This window comes from Megascapheus bottae, chromosome 10, assembly GCF_031878675.1.
Source record: "Megascapheus bottae isolate mThoBot1 chromosome 10, mThoBot2.hap1, whole genome shotgun sequence".
Lineage (NCBI taxonomy): Eukaryota > Metazoa > Chordata > Mammalia > Rodentia > Geomyidae > Megascapheus > Megascapheus bottae.
The window spans coordinates 10,510,963-10,533,154 of NC_143518.1; the positions used below are offsets into that span (position 1 = coordinate 10,510,963).

A 22,192-nucleotide genomic window follows, 5' to 3' on the forward strand; every position below is an offset into this window, starting at 1 on the left:
TGCATCTATTGAGACAATCATGTGATTTTTGTCCCTGCTCCTGTTGATGTGTTGAATTATATTAATTGATTTGTGTATGTTGAACCAGCTTTGCCTCCCTGTGATGAAACCTGTTTGATCATAGTGTATAATTTTTTTGATGAGTTGTTGTACACGGTTGGCCAGTATTTTGTTGAGAAGTTTTGCATCAATGTTCATCAAATAAATAGATCTATAGTTCTCTTTCTTTGATGAAGCTCTGTCTGGTTTGGGGATGAGGGTTATACTGGCTTCATAGAATGAGTTTGGTAAAGAACCTTCATTTTCAATTTTGTTGAAAAGCTTGAGGAGTATTGGTTTGAGCTCTGCTTTGAAGACCTTATAGAATTCAGCGGTGAATCCATCTGGCCCTGGGCTTTTCTTAGGTGGAAGGTCTCTTGTTGCCATTTCTATTTCAGTGCTTGAAATAGGCCTGTTTAGTTAGGTCAGTTCTTCTTGGTTCAGTGTGGGTCTGTTAATATTGGCTAGGAATTCATCCATTTCTTCTAGATTCTCAAATTGTTGGTGTAAAGGTTTGAGAAGTATTCCCTCATGATACTCTGGATCTTGGTAATTTCTGTCATGATTTTAGCATTTTTGTCTGCAATTTTGTTTATTTCGGTATGCTCCCTTCTTTTTTTGGTAAGATTTGCTAAGGGTCTGTCAATTTTGTTAATTTTTTCAAAGAACCAACTCCTTGTTTTGTTGATTCTTTCTATAGTTTTTTTGGATTCCAATTCATTTAATTCTGCTTTGATTTTAATAATTTGCTTCCTTGTAGTGGGATTAGGGTTAGTTTGTTGTTCTTTTTCCAGGAGCTTAAGGTGACACATTAAATTGTTGGTTTGTGATTTTTCCCGATTTGTTATTGTAGGCATTCAGAGCTATAAATTTTCCTCTGCCTTTGCCGTGTCCCAAAGGAGTTGGTATTTTGTGTGCTCCTTTTTGTTAAATTTCATAAATTGTTGGATTTATGTTCTGATCTCTTCGATGACCTATTGGTGTTCAACAATGTGTTGTTCAATCTCCATGAGTTACAGGGTATTCGTTGGTGAAGATGGGTGTTCGGTTTCAATTTGATGCCTCTGTGGTCTGAGAGAGTGCAGGGAATAATTTCAGTGTTTCTGAATCTGTCCAGGTTGTTTTATGGCCTAAAATGTGGTCTCTTTTGGAGAATGTTCCATGTGCTGCTGAAAACAATGTATATTGTGTTGTTGCTGGGTGGAATAATTTGCAGATGTCTGTTAGATCTAATTGGTCTATATAGTTGTTCAATTTTAAGGTTTCTCTGTTGAGTTTTTGCCTTATTGATCTGTCCAAAGGTGAGAGTGGTGTGTTAAAGTTACCAACAATCACTGTGTTTCGATCTATGTATGGTTTCAGTGAAAGTAAAGTTTGCTTGATGAAGTTCGGAGCTCCGGGATTCGGTGTGTAGATACTTAGGATGGTTATGTCCTCTTGGAGGAAAGATACCTTTAGTAGTATTTAGTAACCTTCCTTGTCTTTTCTCACTAATTTTAGTTTGAAGTCTATTTTATCTGATATGAGGATAGCAACTCCAGCCTGTTTATGGGGGCCGTTAGCTTGGTAGAGTTTATTCCAACGTCTCACTTTCAAAAAATGTTTATTTTTTTGGGTAAGATGTGTCTCTTGAAGACAGCAATGAGCAGAAGTGGAAACTTCTCCTTGGAGGTACTCACAAATTGCTGGATTGTCCGGTTCTGTGAAGCTGGAAGGTTCGTGCAGGGCCCGGTGTCAGCACTGGGCTCGCGCAGGCTCTGTGTGGCTCTGTCTGCAGCTGGCGGGTCTGAGCTGTTGAGACAGTGCTGTCTCTGCTGTGATTCAGAAGAGCCTTTGTCTCCCCAGCCACTCTGAGGCAGAGCTCCATGCTCACTTCTCATGCAGGTATTCTGCCTTTTTTTCCTCTCTGCTTGAGTTCTCTGTGGTCCTAAAGCTTACTTAGGGTCAATTTCTGGTAGAGGACTGTCTCCTGCACTGCCAGTACATGAATCTTGGCAGGAGCTCAGTACATCTCACCCTGAACCGCCACCATCTTCTGCCGATCTCCTCCAGATTATATTTCTTAAACACCAGCCGCTAGCTGGCTTCCTTCCATCCTTCCTTCCTTCCTTCTTTTTGCCAGTTCTAGGCCTTCAGTTCAAGGCTTGAGCAGTGTCATTGAGATTTTCCTCAAGGTTCTACCACATGAGCAACAGCACCACTTCTGGCTTTTCTATGTATGTAGTACTGAGGAATTGAACCTGGGTCTTTGTGCATGCTAGGCAAGCACTCTACCACTAGGCCACACTCTCAGCCCAACACCAGAAGCTTTCTATGATCAAATTTCTACTACTCTAATGAGTAAAGGTTGTCACTTATTCTTTTACTATGATGCATTGATCTGATGACTGATACCTTTGCGAAACCTTTGCATGTTTTTGACCATTATAATTTACACTTCTATGAATTGTTCTGTCATATTCTTTTACATTATTTGTAGGATCACTATTTTTTGTTATTCATGAGGCGCTATATTATATCCTAAATTACCCATGATCTTATAAAGCCTCCTTGTAGTCCTCTTTGTAAGGTTAGAGGCTGGGAATCTTTATAAGCAACATTTCTCAGTTTTTTTTTTTTTTTAAACAAGCAGATGTGTTTAGATTTGATGGTTTTATGCCAGGTTTGGGAGACTTTCACCAAGCTCAAGACTAACTTCCTGTTTGTACTTGCAAGTATATTCAAAAACTAAGTGTTCATTTTTCATAGGAACAGTTATGAGAGAGTCTAGGACCTCTGCATTAACTTTGCAGATATCAAGGCTGATGTGTGAAGAACCCAGGAAGTTTGTGAGGCAGATAGCAGGACAGCACGATTCAGGGCTGGCAGCAGAGTTAGCATCCCACAGCTAGGCTTCTGGATCATTGAGGCACAAGTGTTCTTTGATATCCTGACACTTCTTTTTTTTTTAAATTTTTCCCCTCTTTGAATCAGTATGTGAAATGACAATGTTCTCTTTTTCTCTCCCCCTTCTCTTGTATGTATGTGAATTGTACAAAATAATTGATTTCATTGTGACATTTGATTTAGAGTACTCCTGAGTGCATGATGTAATTTAGACAGATAATTTTATTTTTCTCTTTATAAAAAGTCAGTTTTCCCAATAGTATCTTGTAAAATAGTCTTTTTAAGCAGTGACTTTTGGTGCCATCTTTACATGATTCCTACATGTAGGTTATTTAGTTCCACGTTTCTGTACTTTTTGTTTGATTTAATTCTGATTTTATTTGTTACCATATGACATGATTCTCATGTTTAATTACTGTTCTCAAAGAAGTGTTTCTTTCATTCAAAGTCCATTTATTTTATCAGTATGTAGCCTCTATGGAATCTTACTTGGAAATTAAGAAACAGTTCATGTGCTACTTTGAAAAAATTCCTCATGGGGGCGGGGAGTTTGGCCTAGTGGTTAAAGTGCTTGCCTAGCATGCATGAAGACCTGGGTTTGATTCCTTGGCACCACATGCATAGAAAAAAGCCAGAAATGGTGCTGAGGCTCAAGTGGTAGAGCTCTAGCCTCGAGAAAGTCCAAGGACAGTGCTCAGGCCCTGAGCTCAAGCCCAGGACTGGAAAAAAAGAAAAAGAAAAAGAAAAAATTCCTCATGGCATTTAGTTGGATGTTTAGGGTGGTTATTACTTTCATATTATACTATTGAAGAATACGGAAGATTTCATTTATTCAGATCATCTTTCAAGTACTTTAATTAGAGTTCAGACTTTGCTGTACAATGTTTTCTATGTTGTGTTTCTGGATATTTACTGTGTCTTATCAATACTTGTAGTTATTTTACATTTTTAGTATTTCCGGTTGGTTATTATTGATGGTCAAGAAAATGTTTTCTGTTTTAGAGCTGCATTAAATGATTTCCTTTTTTTTTGACTGTTTTTAAAACTTAAAATGTATTCAGTCATGCCTATATTATATACTTTTAGGATTTTCAAGAGAAGTACTTTAACTTTTATAGCACAGTAATTAATACATAATTATAAAACAAAGAATTCTGTGCAATGTGTAGATACTTGGAAGTTGTGGCTTTGGGTCATTATATGTAATAGTTTTTTGGGGGGAGTTGTAGATGTTTTATGCTATTTGTTATGAGATGCAACCTTAAAATTCAGAATTATTACTAACATTTTAATTTAATGGCTTATTTTTTGCATTCAATATTAATAAAACATTTCTGATGAATGAATACTTCAAACAATTGTAATCATAAAACTAGCTATCCCTATCTATTACTTATTTATATTTTTCCCTAGTTTGCATCTCCTCTCATAGCCAATCCTTAGCTACTAGTCTGCTAAGTAAGCACTCTCTTAACCCTGCCCTAAAAAAATAACAACAAAAAATAATCCCGTCAAAAACCCTTCTTGTGAGGTCTTGTAAAAATATGCCTATGGTTTTGTCCTAACTAATGTCCACTCTGCTGAGCCATGCCCATGTTTGTTGACAAGTCCAAATTCATACTTCTACCACCTGTCTCTTGTGGATACCACATACAAATTCTGTACTCTTCTAAGAATCTGATATGGTAACACAAGTATTTGAGGAGGTAGAGGAAGGAGGATTGTGAATCCTAAGAATGCCTGGACTGCAGAGCAAAACCGTGACTCAATAACAACAAAAAATTATGTCACTATGGAAGAAATCCCAAGCTTAGTTTATCCTTCCTCCAATTATCATCTGGTACGATCTTTTCTTAAGGCAGAAGCATGGGAGCTTTGCAAGTTATCTGAGATTCCTCACTCTTCCTCCTTTCTTTAATCAATCACATTTCCAGTGACTCCCTATTAACAAGGAGCCAATTTGAAATAAGAGGTTTCTATGCAAGTAGAAAGTTGAATGTGTTCAAGGTGGAGAATCTGGTTTTTGTAGCAATAGCCATTGTTCCATGTAACTTAAGGGAGGCTGTCCCTCATAAAATGCCAAGTCTTGAAACGAGAAGTCTGGCTGGGAGAGTTTTCAATTACTGTAGAAGTGAGTGGAAGATCGCTGTTAGCTCAGGAGTGCCTGAATTTGTTTATCACTGATGTTCCTTCCAACAAGAAGAGTAAAAGAGCACAGCATTGCAAAGTGAAACAGCAACTATTGTCATTCCTTTAGAGTCCTATCCTCTTAGGATGTTGACAAAATAGGATTATTTGAGCCCAGAATTTTTTTTTGTTTTTTGTTTTTACTTTCCTTTTCAGTATCTTCAGTCAAGTAACATATGTATGTCCATATGTACGTCTCAGTTTACTGCAGAGCTTACTCCATTTTTTTTTCACAACACTTTTGAAGACATTTTGGGTACTGACAGCTGAGGACTCCAACAGGATGGAAACCCACTGCAAGAGAAAACTACATGAAGTGAACATGGGCTGTGTGCAGTAGATTACTTTTGGGAAACACCGTTTCCTCTTCATTTAGATCAGATCCTATCCAGAGACAGGGTTTTGTTCTCCACAGATGTGAACATAGAGCTCACTGATCTGACATGCTGTCATTTGGTTTTTGTTTTTAATGATGGTTCATCTGGCTATTGAATTTTCTATTAGTCTTTCTTGAGATATCCCTGTGTGTATGTGCATGTACGTATGTATGTATGTTTGTATGTATGTATGTATGTGTGTGTGTGTGTGTGTGTGTGTGTGTGTGTGTGTGCTTGGGAGGGTGGTGTTTGGATTCACACATCCTTGTATTTCTCTTACTATAGAACTTGCAGCGTTTGGATCTGAAACTACCTGTGTTAGTTTCCACTTGTTAGTCCTCCTTGTCTATGTTTGTTTTCCCAATTTAGCCAGCATGAGCCATCAGTATGTAAAATATATACTATATAACATCTATGTATTGATTATAAACATAAACAATAATTGTCAGCATCTAATTATAGAATTTCTTGTCAAGAACTTAATTTTACTTTGTTACTTTAATTGATAGGTGTCATGGGGTTTCAATGGCTATTTATTAGCTGTATTTGAAGTATAAAGTCAGAAAAAGTTTCACAGGATGAAAAATTTTTAATTATGATTATGTATAGGTGTAGTGAGTTTAATAGAGGAACAATGATGTCTTTCAAAATCTAATGTCTTGTTGGGCCAGGAGTTTGGCCTAGTGGTAGAGTGCTTGCCTAGCATGCATGAAGACCCAGGTTCAGTTCCTCAGTACCGAGCCAGAAATGGTGTTATGGCTCAAGTGGTAGAGCTCTAGCCTTGAGAAAGCCCAACGACAACTCTCAGATCCTGAGTTCAAGCCCCAGGGCTGTCAGAAACACACACACACACACACACACACACACACACACACACACACGCACACACGCACACACACACGCATACACGCATACACACATGTGTATAATGCCTTGTCTGTCTTCAATCCTTTATAGAAACACAAAAACATAATGATATTTCTAGATTTTAAATTAAAAGTTTAAAACCAATAATTAAGGAGATAGGATTTACCACCTGGAGTATGAGTACTTGGAAGGCTGAGTCATAAACTGAAAGTCATCATGGACTACAAAGCAAATCTCTGTCTCAGGCTCTGGTGGTTCACTCTGGTCATCCTGGCAACTCAGGAGGCTAGGATCTGAGGCTTGCGCTTTAGAGCCCATCTGGGCAGGAAAGTGAGGCTGTGGCTGAAAGTAGTAGGACATTGGCCTGGAACAAAAGGATCTCAGAACATAGAGTTCAAGCCCCATGACTAACAGAAATAAATAAATAGATAAACAGAAAATGTAAAAAAGAAAAAAAACTTTTGTCAAAATAAATTTAAAATGACAAAATGAAAAACATCAGAAATTTAAATGTAAATAAAGCCAGCTACCAGTGGCTCATGTTTGTAATCCTAGCTACTGAAGATGCTGAGATCTGATAATCATAGCACAAAGCTATCTCAGGCACAAAGGTCCATGACATTTCTCCAATTATCCACCATAAAGCCCAAAGTATAGCTATAGCATGCCAGCCTTTAGTGAGAATTCTTGCCCCAGTTAGGCACACATACACTTAAAAGTGAATGCTAGTCAGAAAATGACATATACCCCTAATCCCAGTTCTCAGGAAAGGAGGCAGGAGGCAGGAGGCAGGTTCATGTATAAACTTACTCTCATATTTGGGCCTTGACCTCTTCATGGTGAGTTTAGAGTTTTGAGGTAAGTGATTTATTTTTGCTTTAAAATTCTGAGCTCTAAAATACTTAGAGTTCAGTTGTGAATTCCTTGCCTAGAATATATGATGAACCCCTTAAAACTGCAGCACTGACAATAAAATCTAATGTAATGCCACTGAGTAATTGGATCCTCACAATGGCAAACAGCTATTCATCTTTATGATCAGTAAAAGCAGAAAGATTATATGAGACCAGGTGTAGTTCTACACACCTTTGACCCTATTTCTGCAAACATGAGGCTCAGAAGAATCAGAGTTTCAGTCCAGCCTGAGACACTCGTTAGTAGAAAAAAAGCAACAGAAAAAGACATGCATTTTGAAGGCTAGTAGACAAGCGAACCAAACATCAAATCAGTTAGTGCTTTCCTATTGTCTTCATGGAAAGGTTGCAGATAGGCTAGGAGCCAGAGACTCCCCCATCTCCTGATCTAAGTCATCACCAGTAATGTCCATCTCCTTTGCAAGACAACAGTATACGCCTGTGTGGCATGCTGTGTTATTACTAGCCAAGAGCAGGGAAAATTGTTCTCAGGAAATGTCCCTTCCAATGGGCCTGGGACATGCCTTTGATTTATGATTGATTCCCAAGAACTTCATTATCTATCCCTCCTATATATGTCTTATTACTTCCTTCTCCCCCAGTTGCACTGAAGGTGTTTAATTAAGGAAGTGTGATCCAAACAGTGCTTTTAAAATGTTCCTTCTTCCACCATGGCCATTGTAAGTAGGTTGTTAGTCCCTGCAGGGTGCGGACCACATGGTCTGTTTCTTTCATGGATTAGTGCAGAATATTGGCTAGAAGCTCTGCCCAGAGTTGCTGGCTGCCTCAGAAGTAGAAGGTCCGTAGAATAAAAATTAGGCAAACTGAGTCGATGTCCAGTTTGGTAGTTGCCATTTTCCTGTCTTATGACTTCAGGCACATTCTGGAATCATCTCAATGCTCAGTCATTAAAAAAAAAAAAAAAAATATATATATATATATATATATATATTAAAATCTCTGGTCTGCAGGGATTTCCGATATGGGTCACTGGTAAAGCATATGTTTAGAATACATAAGGCCCTGGAATTTAATCCTCCGAACCAAAACAAGCCAGCAAAAAACAAAATCAAAGCCCTCATTCTCCATATTCCACAAAGCTGGTGATAATTGTAGAAATCGCTTTCTTGTTGTATAAAGCCGGCTGTTACAATGCATGCCTATTATTCCCAAACAGGAAGTTAGGTGGGAGGATTATTTTTTACTGCATGAGATCAAGACCAGAGACCAGCGTGGGCAACATATGAAATGCTGTGTCCAAAACTATTTATTTCCTGTTTTTTTTGTTTTTGTTTTTGTTTTTGTTTTTGTTTTAGACTGCCACTGGTCACAGGCTCAGTAGGGTTATAGTACAGGTATGAACAATTTCAATTCTTTATTACACAGGAAAATTGCTGCATCTGTTGTGGTGATGCTTTCTCGCTAACTGCTATTTCCACCTTCATCTAGCCTGTTGATTTTACTTATGAAAGTGGAAGAAATATTGTACTTTGTGCAGCATAGATAAAAACTGATTCTACATGCACTTTTATTGTGATATAGAAGCATGTTGGGAGGAGAGATGATTAGTTTGGAAGTAATTGGAGAACATAAGTTTTTATTTAGTTTAATTATGATTATTGGGTGAATTATTGTTAACATGAATGTACATAGTAAAACAAATAATGACAGAGGTCATTAGTTTAATTAATAACCAGTAGAAAGAAGAAAAAATGAAATAATTCTTTTAACTGACACTAGGAATTCTAGCATCAGGGACTTAAATATTTCTATGTTAAAATCTACTGCACAGCAAAGAAAACCCTGATAATAGTTTATTACGTCAATCAAATTTGATCACTTTGTTTCTTGCATTGTCCAACTATTTTATAATCGTCTTTTATTTCCTTCTACATTTACAAGAGCAAAACATTTGAGAGGTATCTTGACAACAATCATCATCAATAACCCTTATTGTATATTATGTGAAGCACATCCTAATGTTTCTTAATTCTTACAGCAATCCAAGAAGAGCCAGGTGCTAGTGGCTCACGCTTGTAATCCTAGCTACTTAGGAGGCTGAGATATGAGGATTGTGATTTAAAGCCAGTTCAAGCACAAAAGTCCATGAGACTCTTATCTCCAAGTAACCACCAGAAAACCGGAAGTGGCTCCATGACTCAAGCAGTAGAACTATAGCCTTTTACTGCTGAAGATCTCAAGGACAGCACCCATACCCAGAGTTCAAACCTCATGATCCACAAAAAACAAAAAAAGAACAACCCAAGGAAGGAGATAATGATTATTTCCAGTTTACTTTAAAAAGTTTTTTTTGGTGGTACTTGGATTTGCACTCAGGGCCTTGCTTACTTGCCAGGCAAGCACTCTATCACTTGAGATAAGATCACTATTTTATGGATAAGGAGATTGGGGTTGTGGTATAGCTCAGTGGAGAGTGCTTGTCTCTCATGCCTGAGGCCCAGGGCTCATCTTTTGTGAAATAGCAAGCAGGGATGGGAACTTAATGAGGAGGAGAAACCAAACTTGGGGGAAGATGAGTAATGCATTCAAGTTCATAGGAAGAGCCATGGTATCATGCTGGTCGGAAGCTATCAGTGGCTTCTATAGCTTAAGCTCATAACTAAACTCACCACTATTCCAGGACACTCTTTCTGAAAACTAGTAATAAGGTCCATGTGATTGTAGTGGAAAAGAAAGGGCAGGGAAAAAAAAAGAACAGTTTTTATTCTACAAAAACTAATTGTGCAAGCCATATTCAGGGGGCTCCCGCTTGTCATCCTAGCTACATAGGAAGCTGAGATATGAGTGTAGTGGTTGAAAGCCACACATGAAGGAAAGTCCTTATTTCTAGTTAATCACCAGAAAACTGGAAGTGGAGCTGTATTTTAAAAGCAGTAGACTGCTAGCCTTGAGCATAAAAACTCAGGGGCAGCTCCCAAGCCCTGGGTTCAAGCTCCAAGACTGACAACAAAAATTGTACAGATATTCATGGGTATAATTTTCTGGATTCCTTCAGGGTGTACATGACTGTGTGTGTGTGTGTGTGTGTGTGTGTGTGTGTGTGTGTGTGTGTGTGTGTGTGTGAGAGAGAGAGAGAGAGAGAGTGTGTGTATGTGTGTGTGTGTGTGTGTGTGAGAGAGAGAGAGAGAGAGAGAGAGAGAGAGAGAGAGAGAGAGAGAGAGAGAGAGAGAGAGAGAGAGAGAGAGAGAGAGATGTTCATGGTAATGATAATGAGATGGGCATTTCATAGATAAAGATAGTGTTATCTCTGTCATGATACCTAATACTCCTGGTCCTGCATGTCTACAAAATAATAGGTGGAGTTTGTACTTGAAGGACATGAAAACTGAGACTTTTATTTGCTTGCAGGTGAGAAGAGAGGAGAAAAAGAGCAATTATGCCTCTCCTTCCTTTGTCTTTATATAGTTACAAATTCACCTATACAAAGTTTTTTTAAAATATATTCACAATGTTTCTAGGCATCTAAACTACAGAGAATTATTTTGTTGGGTTTGAAGCTTTCCTTAAGTTTGCTTGCATTCTGCTAAGGTACATGTTGTACATGTAACAGCGCTTAGCTTATCTTATGCCTGTGATTCCATTTTTTCCCTTACAAACTTGGCTGGGTCAGTCTGTGATCCTGATGAGTCTCTGTGACTGATATTCCTTTGCTAACAGCAGGAAGCCTCTACACAGGCCAGTCCAAGAATGTGCCATGGCCCACCAGTGCTGTCATTGAATTGTTCATTGTACACATAGGGTTTTGACAAGTTATTTGCTGTTGTTTTGCACATAGTAAGTCAGTCCATATGAACATAATTAAGAAACAAGGTGAAAGTTTGCATAACTGAACATTTATTCATGCTTATAGATTTGTATATTTTTAGAGCAATCAACACATGGTTGTCTACCAACTGGTATTTTGTCCAAAGAGTAGAATAAGGAGAGGAAGAATAAGGATATCTTGAAGGTTTGAACTCAAGGCCTTCACATGCTAGGCAGGTGAGCCACTTACCTGGCTATTTTTATTCTGGTTATGTATGTATGTATGTATGTATGTACTTACTTATGTGGGTTTGAACTAATAGACTCAGGTTTGGTCTGTTTTTAGCTTGTTCAACTGGTGCCCTACTCCTTGCATCACACCAGTCTTGTGTTTTGCCTGTTTGTTCCTGGAAGTGTAATCTTGAAAACTATTCTATCCTGGCTATCTTTGAACTGTGGACTTCTTGGTCTAAGCCTCTTGAGTAGCTAGGGTTATAGAGATGAGCTACTGGCACCTGGCTTGCTTTGGTTATTTTTCAGACATGACCTTATCTTTTGCTTCATTTAGCCTGAACTGTAGTTCTCCTATTTATGTGGATTCTCCTATCAGCTAGAGTGACAAGTGCATGAAACTACATTCAGCTTTTTCTGTTGAGTAAGGATCTTTCACACTTTTGGCTTGATTGGGCCATGCAGTCCTCAGTTTTCTAATCCCAAACTCTCAACTACTTTAGGGGGTTACACGAGGAGCCACTGTATCTGGCTCACTAATCTTTTCTTCTTGTTATTTTTTTGTGTGTATCCAGAGCAGAGATTGGTAGTTCCAAGATGGAAGTCTTCAAAATAGAAGAGGTCTCTGTTTGACCCTTGAGTACCAAGTTTTTGATGTTGTTAGGAAAAAAAAGAATTTGCGAGTACACTGAGGTAAAGATCAAGAAAGGTTATTAGTAAACCAAAGTAAGATAAAGAGTGTAGAGCCTAGACATAGAGAGTGGAACATCTGGAAAAAATATGGTGCAATAAATGTTTTAACATCCTAAGTATAATTAAATAGATTGGTGCTTCACTGAAATTCACCTTAAGAATAGTGTTTGCCTTAGTTTTTGCATGGAGCACATTTTATCACCTATAAAGTGTTGCTCCTCTTGGGGCAGCAACACGGGAATGGGGAGGGACACACAGGGCCAGCCTGTAGTCCCCCGGGAGCCGAGAGCGAGATGGTAAGTGTCGAAGACCCAGCCCTCCCCCAATCACCAGGGAAGAAAAAACCACGCTGAGTCAGAAGCAGTGTTAACCATGAAAGCGCATCAGATCTCTCTGCTGATCTCTGCTGATCTCTCGTTCTCTCTGATGCTCTCCTTTCTTTATTGCATCAGACAATTAGTTATATACTGTTAGGGTAGGAGAAGGTGGGCACTGGGAAGCTAGCCAATAGGAAGAGGGCCTCTGTGCTACCACTAAGGATCTGGGTGGGGCTTTCAGGTACTGGGCAGGACAGGTGCGGGAAAGCGCACGAGACTTGAGCTGCTGCGAGACCCGCAAAACTGCGGGGGGTTCAATCGAGTCATGTACACAGAGATGCCTTAAGAGAGGTATGCAAAAGACCGAATGCCTAGACAAAGCCCTTTAATTGCAGCTGAGCCAGAATCAGGCCTCAGAGATGGAGGCTAGGCCCCAACAATAAAGTTGCATGTTAAATAATTGAGCCCAGAGACCTCAAGATTAGCCTGTTAAACTTGTGTCACTGATGTCACAGACTTCTACCAAGACAAGTGTCTATCCTGAGACAAATATTTTCTAGCTGATGGGAAGAAGTCAATATTTGAGAATATGTGTCTCTTTTAGATTTTTTTTCTTTACCAAGTCCTAGAATATGCTTGTCAGCTGGGCATGCTGGCAAGATTAGAGGGAGAGGATTGTTCTGTTTTCTTTTTACTAAATGTTGCAGCTTATGAGAGATTGCAAAGCTTCGAACAAAGGTAGTACTTCTATGCTTTTAATCAAGCTATCCACTAATACAGTATTTGCTTTGAATTCCTAGCTGCTTTTTCCCATGCCTCCTTTTCCCTGAGCTATCCTGCCTCATTTGTACATATTAAACACACATACAGTCACTGGACTGCACCCTCTGCCCTTCACTCTTCCTCCCCCTCCACCTCCTCCTCATCAACATTATTATTATTATTATTATTATTATTATTATTATTATTTTGAGATAGAATCTTGCTATAGGGTCCAGACTTGCAAAAACCTGACTGTGTAGACCAGACTGGCTTTAAATTCAAAACCTTTTTGCCTCAAGTTTTTCAAGGGCTGACACTGCATCTTTTGAATAGCAAGATTTGATACTTTTCTACAAAAATTGGAACATGCACACCTGAAGTACATTGAAGCCCTCAAGTCTGTCTAGATCATTCTTCATCAGTGTCATCACAGACTTCTTTCCTTATTATTTTCCCTAAGTGAGAGGATAACTCATACTTAGGTAACATTTATGTTATAGTGGATATTATACACTTTAAGATATTCAAAAGTATGTGTAGTGGTTATATTCAAATACAAATGCCATTTGTTTAAAGGGTTTTGGTATACACGGACCATGGCCGGGATTAGGAACCAGCCCTCCAAACATACTGAAGGACAGCTTGAATTCGAAAAAGAATTAGTTGCTTAAGATAGTCAGATAACTAGGTTCTTTTCAGAACTGTGATGACCAAAACTGGAAGTGAGGTGCACTCTAGCACATGACTTCTTTTATGCTTTATTGAGGTCAGTAACATGCAGGGCAGGTGCCTCTGTTTATTTTATAAACCCCACATGAGAAGGGGTCTGATTATTTCATTTGTTTCATTTACTCTGAAGTGGAGATATTCTTCGGATTGAGGATGACAGCTTGCTCCTCCCATTGCAAGATTTTCAATTGGCCCTTTTTTCTAATGGGTTTCTAAATGAGGCAATTATTTTATTAGTTGTGATGAAATAGTGATTTTCTAATTGACATTTCTTTTCCACATTTTTTTTGCATTTTTCTGTACTGACATGTTTCTTTATTGAGTGATATATTTTAGTACTTCAAGATACAAATCATACTGGAAAGGCTGGATAAGTGGCTTATTATTTCCAAGTAATTCTCTATTGTCAATGGTAATTGGGGCCCTGTTTTCTCTGGTAATAATAATTTTATTTTTTATTCTTTTTGATATATTCAATATGTTTTTAATAATACTATTTTTTCCATTTTATTTCACTTCGGAGTGATGCACAGAGGAGTTACAATTATATTTGTCAGGTAGTGGGTACATTACTTCTTGAACATTAATACACATTCCCATGTTTTCCCCCTGTTTCCCTCTACCCATGCCCTCCCAATCATCTTGATAAGCACAATTTTTAATGGCTATAGAAAATGTACATGTGACATATATGAAACCTTTTTTTGTAAACTGTATTGTTGCACACTTCATCACTATTACTGATCCATTTATTATTGTTCCGGAATAAATAGTTCATGTGCATTTTCTCATTCAGTCTTAATAATTCTGTGAATGACCACTCTTGAATGTTACTCAAAGTTGAATTTCTTTTTTTTTAATTTCAATGTATAGAGGGGTTACAGTTATATTTGCCTGATAGGAGGTACATTACTTCTCACACACTGATATCCCTTCTTATGTTTTTGTCCCCATTTCCCTCCCCTCACCCCCTTCTCTCATTTTTCCCCTCTTATGTCAAATAAACAAGTAAACATCTATATAATACACCTGGTAACAAAGTGGGATACTGTAACAAGATGAGATTAACCAAAGGGCAACACAAGAGAAGAGAGAAAAACATAATACATAAAAATAACAGTCATCAAAGTTGAATTTCTGAGCGAAAGGAGGTGAAGTTGAAAAAAAAATTCCTACAACATTCTTTATCCATACTATGGATTCTACTTCTGACTTTAAGGGATTTTAAGTTCACAATGGGGTGGGTGGCGGACTTGGAGGGAGGAGCCAGGGATTAAAAACAGGAAGGTCTCTATTGGTGTGGTGGTTCTTTGAATTTTTATCTTTCTGATCTTCCTAAAACTTTTTATTACTGGCTCCATGTATTCAGTCCTTTAAAGACATCATATTTGAATACATTGTTAGTTGAAATGATTTAAAAAAAATGCCACCCAATTTCAAGGTGAGAAAAGTTTCTCCATTGGTGGGATTACAGAAGAGAATATGAAATAAAAATCAGACAATAAGCCAGCAGATGAATTAGGAAGAAGAGACATATTGGGGTAGAGAAAAAGAACAATATAGAAAAGAGACTTGAGAGAAAACATATGAAAGAAGAGTCATGACCTTGAGAAGCAAGTATTTTAAGGAGTAGAGACAGTCAAGAGTCAATAAATATTTGTTATTAATTAAGAACTTGAGTAAGTTGAAAACAGAAAAGTTGTTTGCATTGTATGGTTTGTATGTTTAGGATTATTTTATTATTTGTTTATTTAGGTGTTGGAGATAAAGCCCTAGTACTCATAGAGATTTGCTGGTCATGTTTCAACAAGCTACATACATTCACAGTCTCTTTTTAGTTTTTATTTTTGGTGGTACTGGGTTTGAACTTGAACTTGTCTGGCAGTCACTCTTCCACTTGAGTCATACTCCTAACTCGTTTTGCTTTTAAATTTATTTTCTAGGTAGGTTCTTGCTTTCTGCCTAGAGTCTACCTTTGATCTCGATCTGCCCATCTGTCCTTCCCACATAGCTGAAACCGGAGGCAAGGAGCACCATTCTTGGCTTAATTGTTGAACTAGCATCTCTGAGACTCTTTTGTCCTGATTTGCCTTGAAACTGTAATCCACAATCCTCCTCATTTTTGCTTCCTAATTATCTAGGATTGTAGGTGTAAGTCATGGCATATGACTTAGAAACGTATTTATGTGATACTGAAAATGTTATATAAAACAATGGTTCATGGTTCAGTGGTTAGCTAAAGAACTGAGGTTCTGAACAAAGCTGTGAGGCATTCCTTCTAGAATACAAAAGAAGGACTTATGTTTGTTTGTTTTTGGAAGTAATTCCAGTCTCTGAAGAAGGAAGAACTTGGGTGCATGTGTCTTGACATACTTGTAGCAAAATGTGTGTGCGTCTTCTTTTTTTTTTTTTTTTTTGCCAGTCCCGGGCTTGAGCTCAGGGCCTGAGCAATATCCTTGGACTTTCTCAAGGCTAGAGCTCTACTACATGAGCCTCAGCACCACTTCTGGCTTTTTTCTATGTATGTGATACCAAGGAATCAAACCCGGGTCTTCATGCATGCTAGGCAAGCACTTTAACCACTAGGCCAAACTCCCGGCCCCGTGTGCTTCTTTTTTAAGTCAACAAATTTTGTTTATCTTAACACAGCAGCTTCCTAGCTATCCTTAAACTTTCTCTGTAACCCACTATAAGATCCCAAACCCAAAGTCTTCAATGTCTGAAGTACTGGGGCTATAGAAATGGAAAGTCATTGTCTTAATAAATTTGTTGAGAAAACCATTTTATCATTGGAAAGAGCAGCTATGGCAAAGAGGAAAACATGCAAAACTTTAGTAAAGTGTTTAAACTTCAGTATGAAGCCTGATCATTTTTGTATTTTAGCGTATTTTTTTGGCCAGTCCTGGAACTTGAACTCAAGGCCAGGACACTGTCCTTGGGCTTTCTTAAGCTAGTGCTCTACCACTTGAGCCACAGCACCACTTCTGCCTTTTTTTCTATGTATACAGTATGGAGGAATCCAATCTGGGTCTTCGTGCATGCTAGGCAAGCACTCTACCACTCGGCCAAATTCTCGGCCAGATGGATTCAACTTTAATGCATAAGCTTAAAGGATAGAAGTTTGTGGCCAGGAATGAGATATTTTATCTAGTCATTTCTGTATAAACTGGGTAATTGATGACTTAAAAAGTAGCCTTTTCCTTTTTGTCAGACATTCCTGGAATAAAAATTGAAATGGAGTTTGCATTCCACCAGGAGGTGGCAGACCACACCTAACTCAGGGACTAAGCTCCATGAAGAGAATAAAGGTGGATCAAAGAGGTAAATAAAGTGATAGGAAGTGCTATTTTGGAAGGGCACTTTGGGATTTCACTCAGTGGAAGTGACAGTTAAGCTGAGGTCTGATTATAACAAAGGAATGAATAAGTCATTGGGAATCTGGGGAAAAGTGTGTTTGTGAAACAACCAGAGAGAAAAAAAAAATGAGCAGAGAATGTCCCAGGAAGTAAGGAAGGCTAATTAAGGAAAGCGGTGGGGCGGATGGAAAGTGGCAAAGGTTGGGAGAAACAGGAAGAGGAATTTGCATTTTGGCTAATGGGTGATGAGGAGAGACCACTGGAGATAGTTCATAATGCTTATCAACTAGAAGGTGGGAATGAAAATGAGTTACGCTTGAAGGGCTGGAGTAAACACTGGTTGGTGGCTGGGAATCAAGGTTTCAGAGAAAATCTTTACTGTACGTTCGTGTTATATTTATATGGATGTGAAAACTGCTAATGATGATAGAAGTATAAGGTCAAAGTGGAACAACAAGTCAGGAGTTGCCAAGTATTGTCATCCATGACTGGTGGGATTAGGAAGGGAAATAGAAACAGTGATGGCAGAAGGGAGGAGGGAGGCACAGTGGGCTCTCTAGATATGAGTTTTCAAAGGAGCAAATGCTTCTAAAGAAGGAGAAGCCAGGGCCGGGAGTTTGGCCTAGTGGTAGAGTGCTTGCCTAGCATGCACAAAGACATGGGTTCGATTCCTTGGTACCACATATATAGGGAAAAAAAGGCAGAAGTGGTGCTGTGGCTCAAGTGGTCGAGTCCAAGGACAGTGCTCAGGCCCTGAGCTCAAGCCCAGGACTGGCAATAAAAAAAGGAGAAGCCTGTAAGTATTTATGTATTTATGTATTTATGTACATCAAGAATGTTACCTTCTCATGATGTGTCCCCTAAATATGGGACAACTGAGTTACTGTTCATACAAAGCAGTTATGCTCTCCTAACAAGGGGTTGGGTAGGCTAGAGGCATAACTCAATGATAGAGTACCTGATTAACAAATGCAAGACCCTGAGTTCGTACCTCTTTCAGAAAAGAGTTTTAGGTAGGACTCTGAGTGAAGAGCCTACACTTTCTCAGGAGCTATGGCTGGAGATAATTTTGACTGTTACTGCTTCCAGTGGAGTAGTTATACTAATTTCTTGTGTTAGTGATAAAGGCTGCTGGTACTAACACAGAAGAGTCCTCTCTACCACACAGACTTATCTATTTTAGAAGAGTTGTGTCATGGTAAGGAGATCCTGGAGGAAAGATTTAGGGGTATTTTTCATCATAGCATTGTAGTTTCAATAACTTCTACTCTCATTCTACACTGTTTACTAATCCTTTGATGTTTGATATACACATGTACAATTTACTGTGTTGAATTAACACATATGCAAGATTCTGTTTATCTTATTTTTTTGATGCACACTATCTCTACCATAGGAAACAATTTGCTAATTCTAGTTCTGTCATCCTTTCAAAATATGTGCACAATGGATATAATGTTATAATCATTAATATATGAGAACCATAGGATTTGGTTTCCTAGTTCTTGTAAGGTTTAAACAACCCCCAAATTTCAAACACCAAAAACCTAAAGGTAGTGTTTGAGATTTTATAGACAGATTTAGGAAGAGCCCTGAAAATAGCATGTTTACTGTCTTGATAGAACTACATATTTATATTTGAACAACAACAACAAACAACAACAACAGCAAGGACAAAATATATTTCTTGTAACAAAATTTTAAATCAGAGTCTGGTTTTGTATAGCTTCAAGCTAAGAATGCTTGCTATATTTTTTTGTGCAGTTCTGGGGTTTGCTTTTGCTTCGCTTTTTCCTTTCATGTTTGGTTCTACTACTTGAGTGACACCTCCATTTCTAGCTTTTTGCTGGTTATTTGGAAATATGACTCTTGTGGATTAGTCTGTTCTGAGTGGCTCCTAACAAATCTTAGCCTCCTGAATAGCTAGGATTATAGCCATGAGCCATCCATATCTGGTTTGTCTGTTACATTATAATGGATATTTTAAAACAAAACCTGACTAGGAAATAATGTGCAACAACAACTTGATGTTGTCCACAAAGACAAAAAGAAGACTTGGATGATATAGCCTGATAGGTTTCAGATAGATGATGTGTTCTAGGTGTTACTCCATTCTTGGAGTAGATGGCATAACATCAGCACAGTATCCCAGTAGAGGAAAAAAGGAATAAACAGAAACAGGGAGGTAGAGTTAAAGACTTGTATTGTGAAAGAAAGAGACTTCTCATTAGTATCCTTCTCCTGAAGGGTGATGTGGACCTTTGCAGAAGCACTTGGCATTTTACTCTAGTCTAGGGTGGATAGGTTGGGGTTACTAGGCTGTGTGAAATGAAAGCCCTCCCTTTTGCAGTCATGGCCCCCGGTAAACTTTGGAGAAGGTAAGGATCATCTCCTGGGCATTTGATCCTCTTTGCTCTTCTTGATTTAGGGTTGCTGGGAAGAAGGTAGTGGTCCATAGGCCCTCAAATCACCTATGTGACTTGGGGAGTGAATTCCATAAGGAGAATAGGGCCATTGTCAGAATGATTGGTCCAGAGTGTGGCCAGCTGGGGTTTTAGGATTCTTGAGTAGACTCATTCTCCGTGAAGGAGAATGGAATCTTGGAGTCCCAGGTATTTCCATGTTCCCACTTATGTCACCCTGTCTGCATGCACTAATGGTATTTTCCATTTTTCAAGATTTCATTTCCAGTTCCCATCACCAGAACTCAGTTCTAGCTAGTGGACCTAGGACTTGCCAGTGACACAGAAAGATAGATATTGAGAGAAAAAAAATGTGACTTTATTGAAATAAGAACAACAAAAGTTGCTCCAGGAGGAGAAAGAGGATTTATTTTACCAAGTCCTCCTTGGAATGGGGTGTGGGGGGTGCACAAGGAAGGATGAGAGCATTTTAAGGGTGAGAGAGAGGTACAGAGGAGAGGTGCAAGCTGAGCAGGGGCTGGCCCATGTTTTCTTTAGAACAGCACAATAGCCCTGTTCCTTTGGGTCCAACCCCTTCATGTTCATTCCAGACTCATTTATCTTCTGCAAATTAATGCCTTGTGCTATGGATGCCATGTTGTTTACCACTGAACCAAGGAAAGGGGTGGGCAATGCAGGGGTTACTAGACTGTAAGCATAGATCATTTTGTAGTTACTATCTTCACTGTTTACACAAGGTCTCTCTAGAATTTATGCCAGCAGAGGAGAGGGGATATGAAGGATTAGAGAAGGGCAGAAAGGCACCAAAAGCCAGAAGGAGGGAGACAACTTGCTTGTTACATTCTGACTGTGACCTGAATGAATGTATGTCAGAATCATAATGACTCATTCATCCAGATATTTCCCAAATATGTATCCATGATTTCTTTTCTATAAATGGCCAGGTTTACAAGGCTATATGATGGCTATCTGACCATTTTTGATTGAAGCAAGGAAAGTAGATATTTCAAAAAAACAAGTGGTTAGGCTAGGCTCTAGTGTCTCATGCCTGTAAACTTAGCTACTCAGAAGGTTGAAACCTGGAGAGTTCAGGTTTGATGTCAGCCTGGGCAGAAGAGTTTGGGACTTATCTCCAAAATGATCAGCAAAAAGGAGAGCTAGAGGCATGACATGTGAGATGATCTGCCCACTGAGCAAGCTGACCAAGATTGCAGCCTTGAGTTCGAACTCTGGTACTGCCAAGAAAGTAAAATTCAAACCCTATTAATTATATAAAATCGTTAATTATGTGAAGGCACTTTTAAAGGGTTTCAGGAGGTGTAAAAGTAGGTTAAAGGCTTTTCTGGAGAAGAAATTTTGACTTAAGAAGCAATGAATCTACTAATCAGAGGTAGGAGTACCAAGGGGGCAGGAATAAGAATGCACATATCCCTGGAAGGAACATCAGAAGTTTTCTGTTTCCTCTGCTGGTATTTCTGAATGTAAAAACAAGCGCTCTCTCTCTCTCGCTCTCTCTCTCTCTCTCTCTCTCTCTCTCTCTCTCTCTCTCTCTCTCTCTCTCTCTCTCTATATATATATATATATATATATATATATATACTTCTGAGAGCTGTTACTGTCAAAAGTAGATCAGGAGCTAACCTGTGGCTAACATTAGAATCCATTGGTGACCAATAAAATACTGACATCCAGGCTTCCAGACATTCTCTTCTCTCCAGGTGGTCCTAAGGCCACCTGGGGATCCACATCCTTTTGGGTTCTCAGTGTCTTCTCACAGAACACCTCACTTTCCATCTTCTTTTGTCTTTGGAGAAACAAAGCACAAACCCCTCCCCCCCATGTATTTCTGAGAAGTATCTGAAAATATTTTGAATATCTTTTCATCTTCAGAGTATCCTGAAGATGCTGACTCTTTTCCCTTTTTAATGGATTGATGCCTTAGTCGTATCTCCTTATTCCTTATTCTTGCCCATTGCTCACTCTGAGCTATTAAATGCCAATCATGGATATTTCTAGGCCTATGTGGTGAGCTTTAGGTTCCTAACTGCTTCCTTGGAGGATCTTCTATATGGCAAATAAACAAACAATGAAGATTGTTAAGCAAATCTAAAAAGGCTAGCACTTTTCTTTTTACTGATGGAGGAAAAGTCTGTCAGTAACACAAACATGCATTGTCTTCTGAGGCAAGAGATGTTTTGTGGTAAGGGACAACACTCCTCCATTGCCTTTCCCTGCAGCTCCAGGCAGCAGTTTTCCTTTGAGAGCCTCCTTTCTGAGAGTCAGTAGCCTTGGAAACTGTGTTGCTCACTGGCAGTGTTTACCCTCCTGTCTCGAGAGAGTTCTGAGCCAGGTGACTTCTAATGCCTGTGTTTCATCTGCAGGGCGAACTCTGTTGGAGAAGCTGTTCAGCCAGCAGGAGAACGGGCCTCCTGAAGAAGCAGAGAAATTTTGCTCGCGGATCATTGCGATGGGTCTTCTACTTCCTTTTAGTGACTGCTTCAGGGAACCATGTAATCAGAATGCTGGGTCAAGTTCAGCTCCCTTTGATGTAAGTAGGTGCATCTACCATTTTTTTTTTTTTGTGAAGGGGATTATGGATGAAATAGTAGCTGAGGGTGTGTGTCTGCCCAGTCACCTTAGTTTAAA

The 22,192-nt window shown here is 38.9% G+C and overlaps 1 protein-coding gene across 1 annotated transcript in view; it reads left to right on the plus strand.

Annotated features, from left to right (window-relative positions):
• The window catches only part of Fmn2 (formin 2), a 165,424-nt gene that overhangs the window by 17,861 nt on the left and 125,371 nt on the right, over nucleotides 1–22,192 (plus strand). Inside the window, exon 2 of the mRNA XM_090340178.1 lies at nucleotides 21,928–22,094. Within this exon, the coding sequence (XP_090196304.1) occupies nucleotides 21,928–22,094 (167 nt within the window). The remainder of the gene's footprint in view (nucleotides 1–21,927; nucleotides 22,095–22,192) is intronic.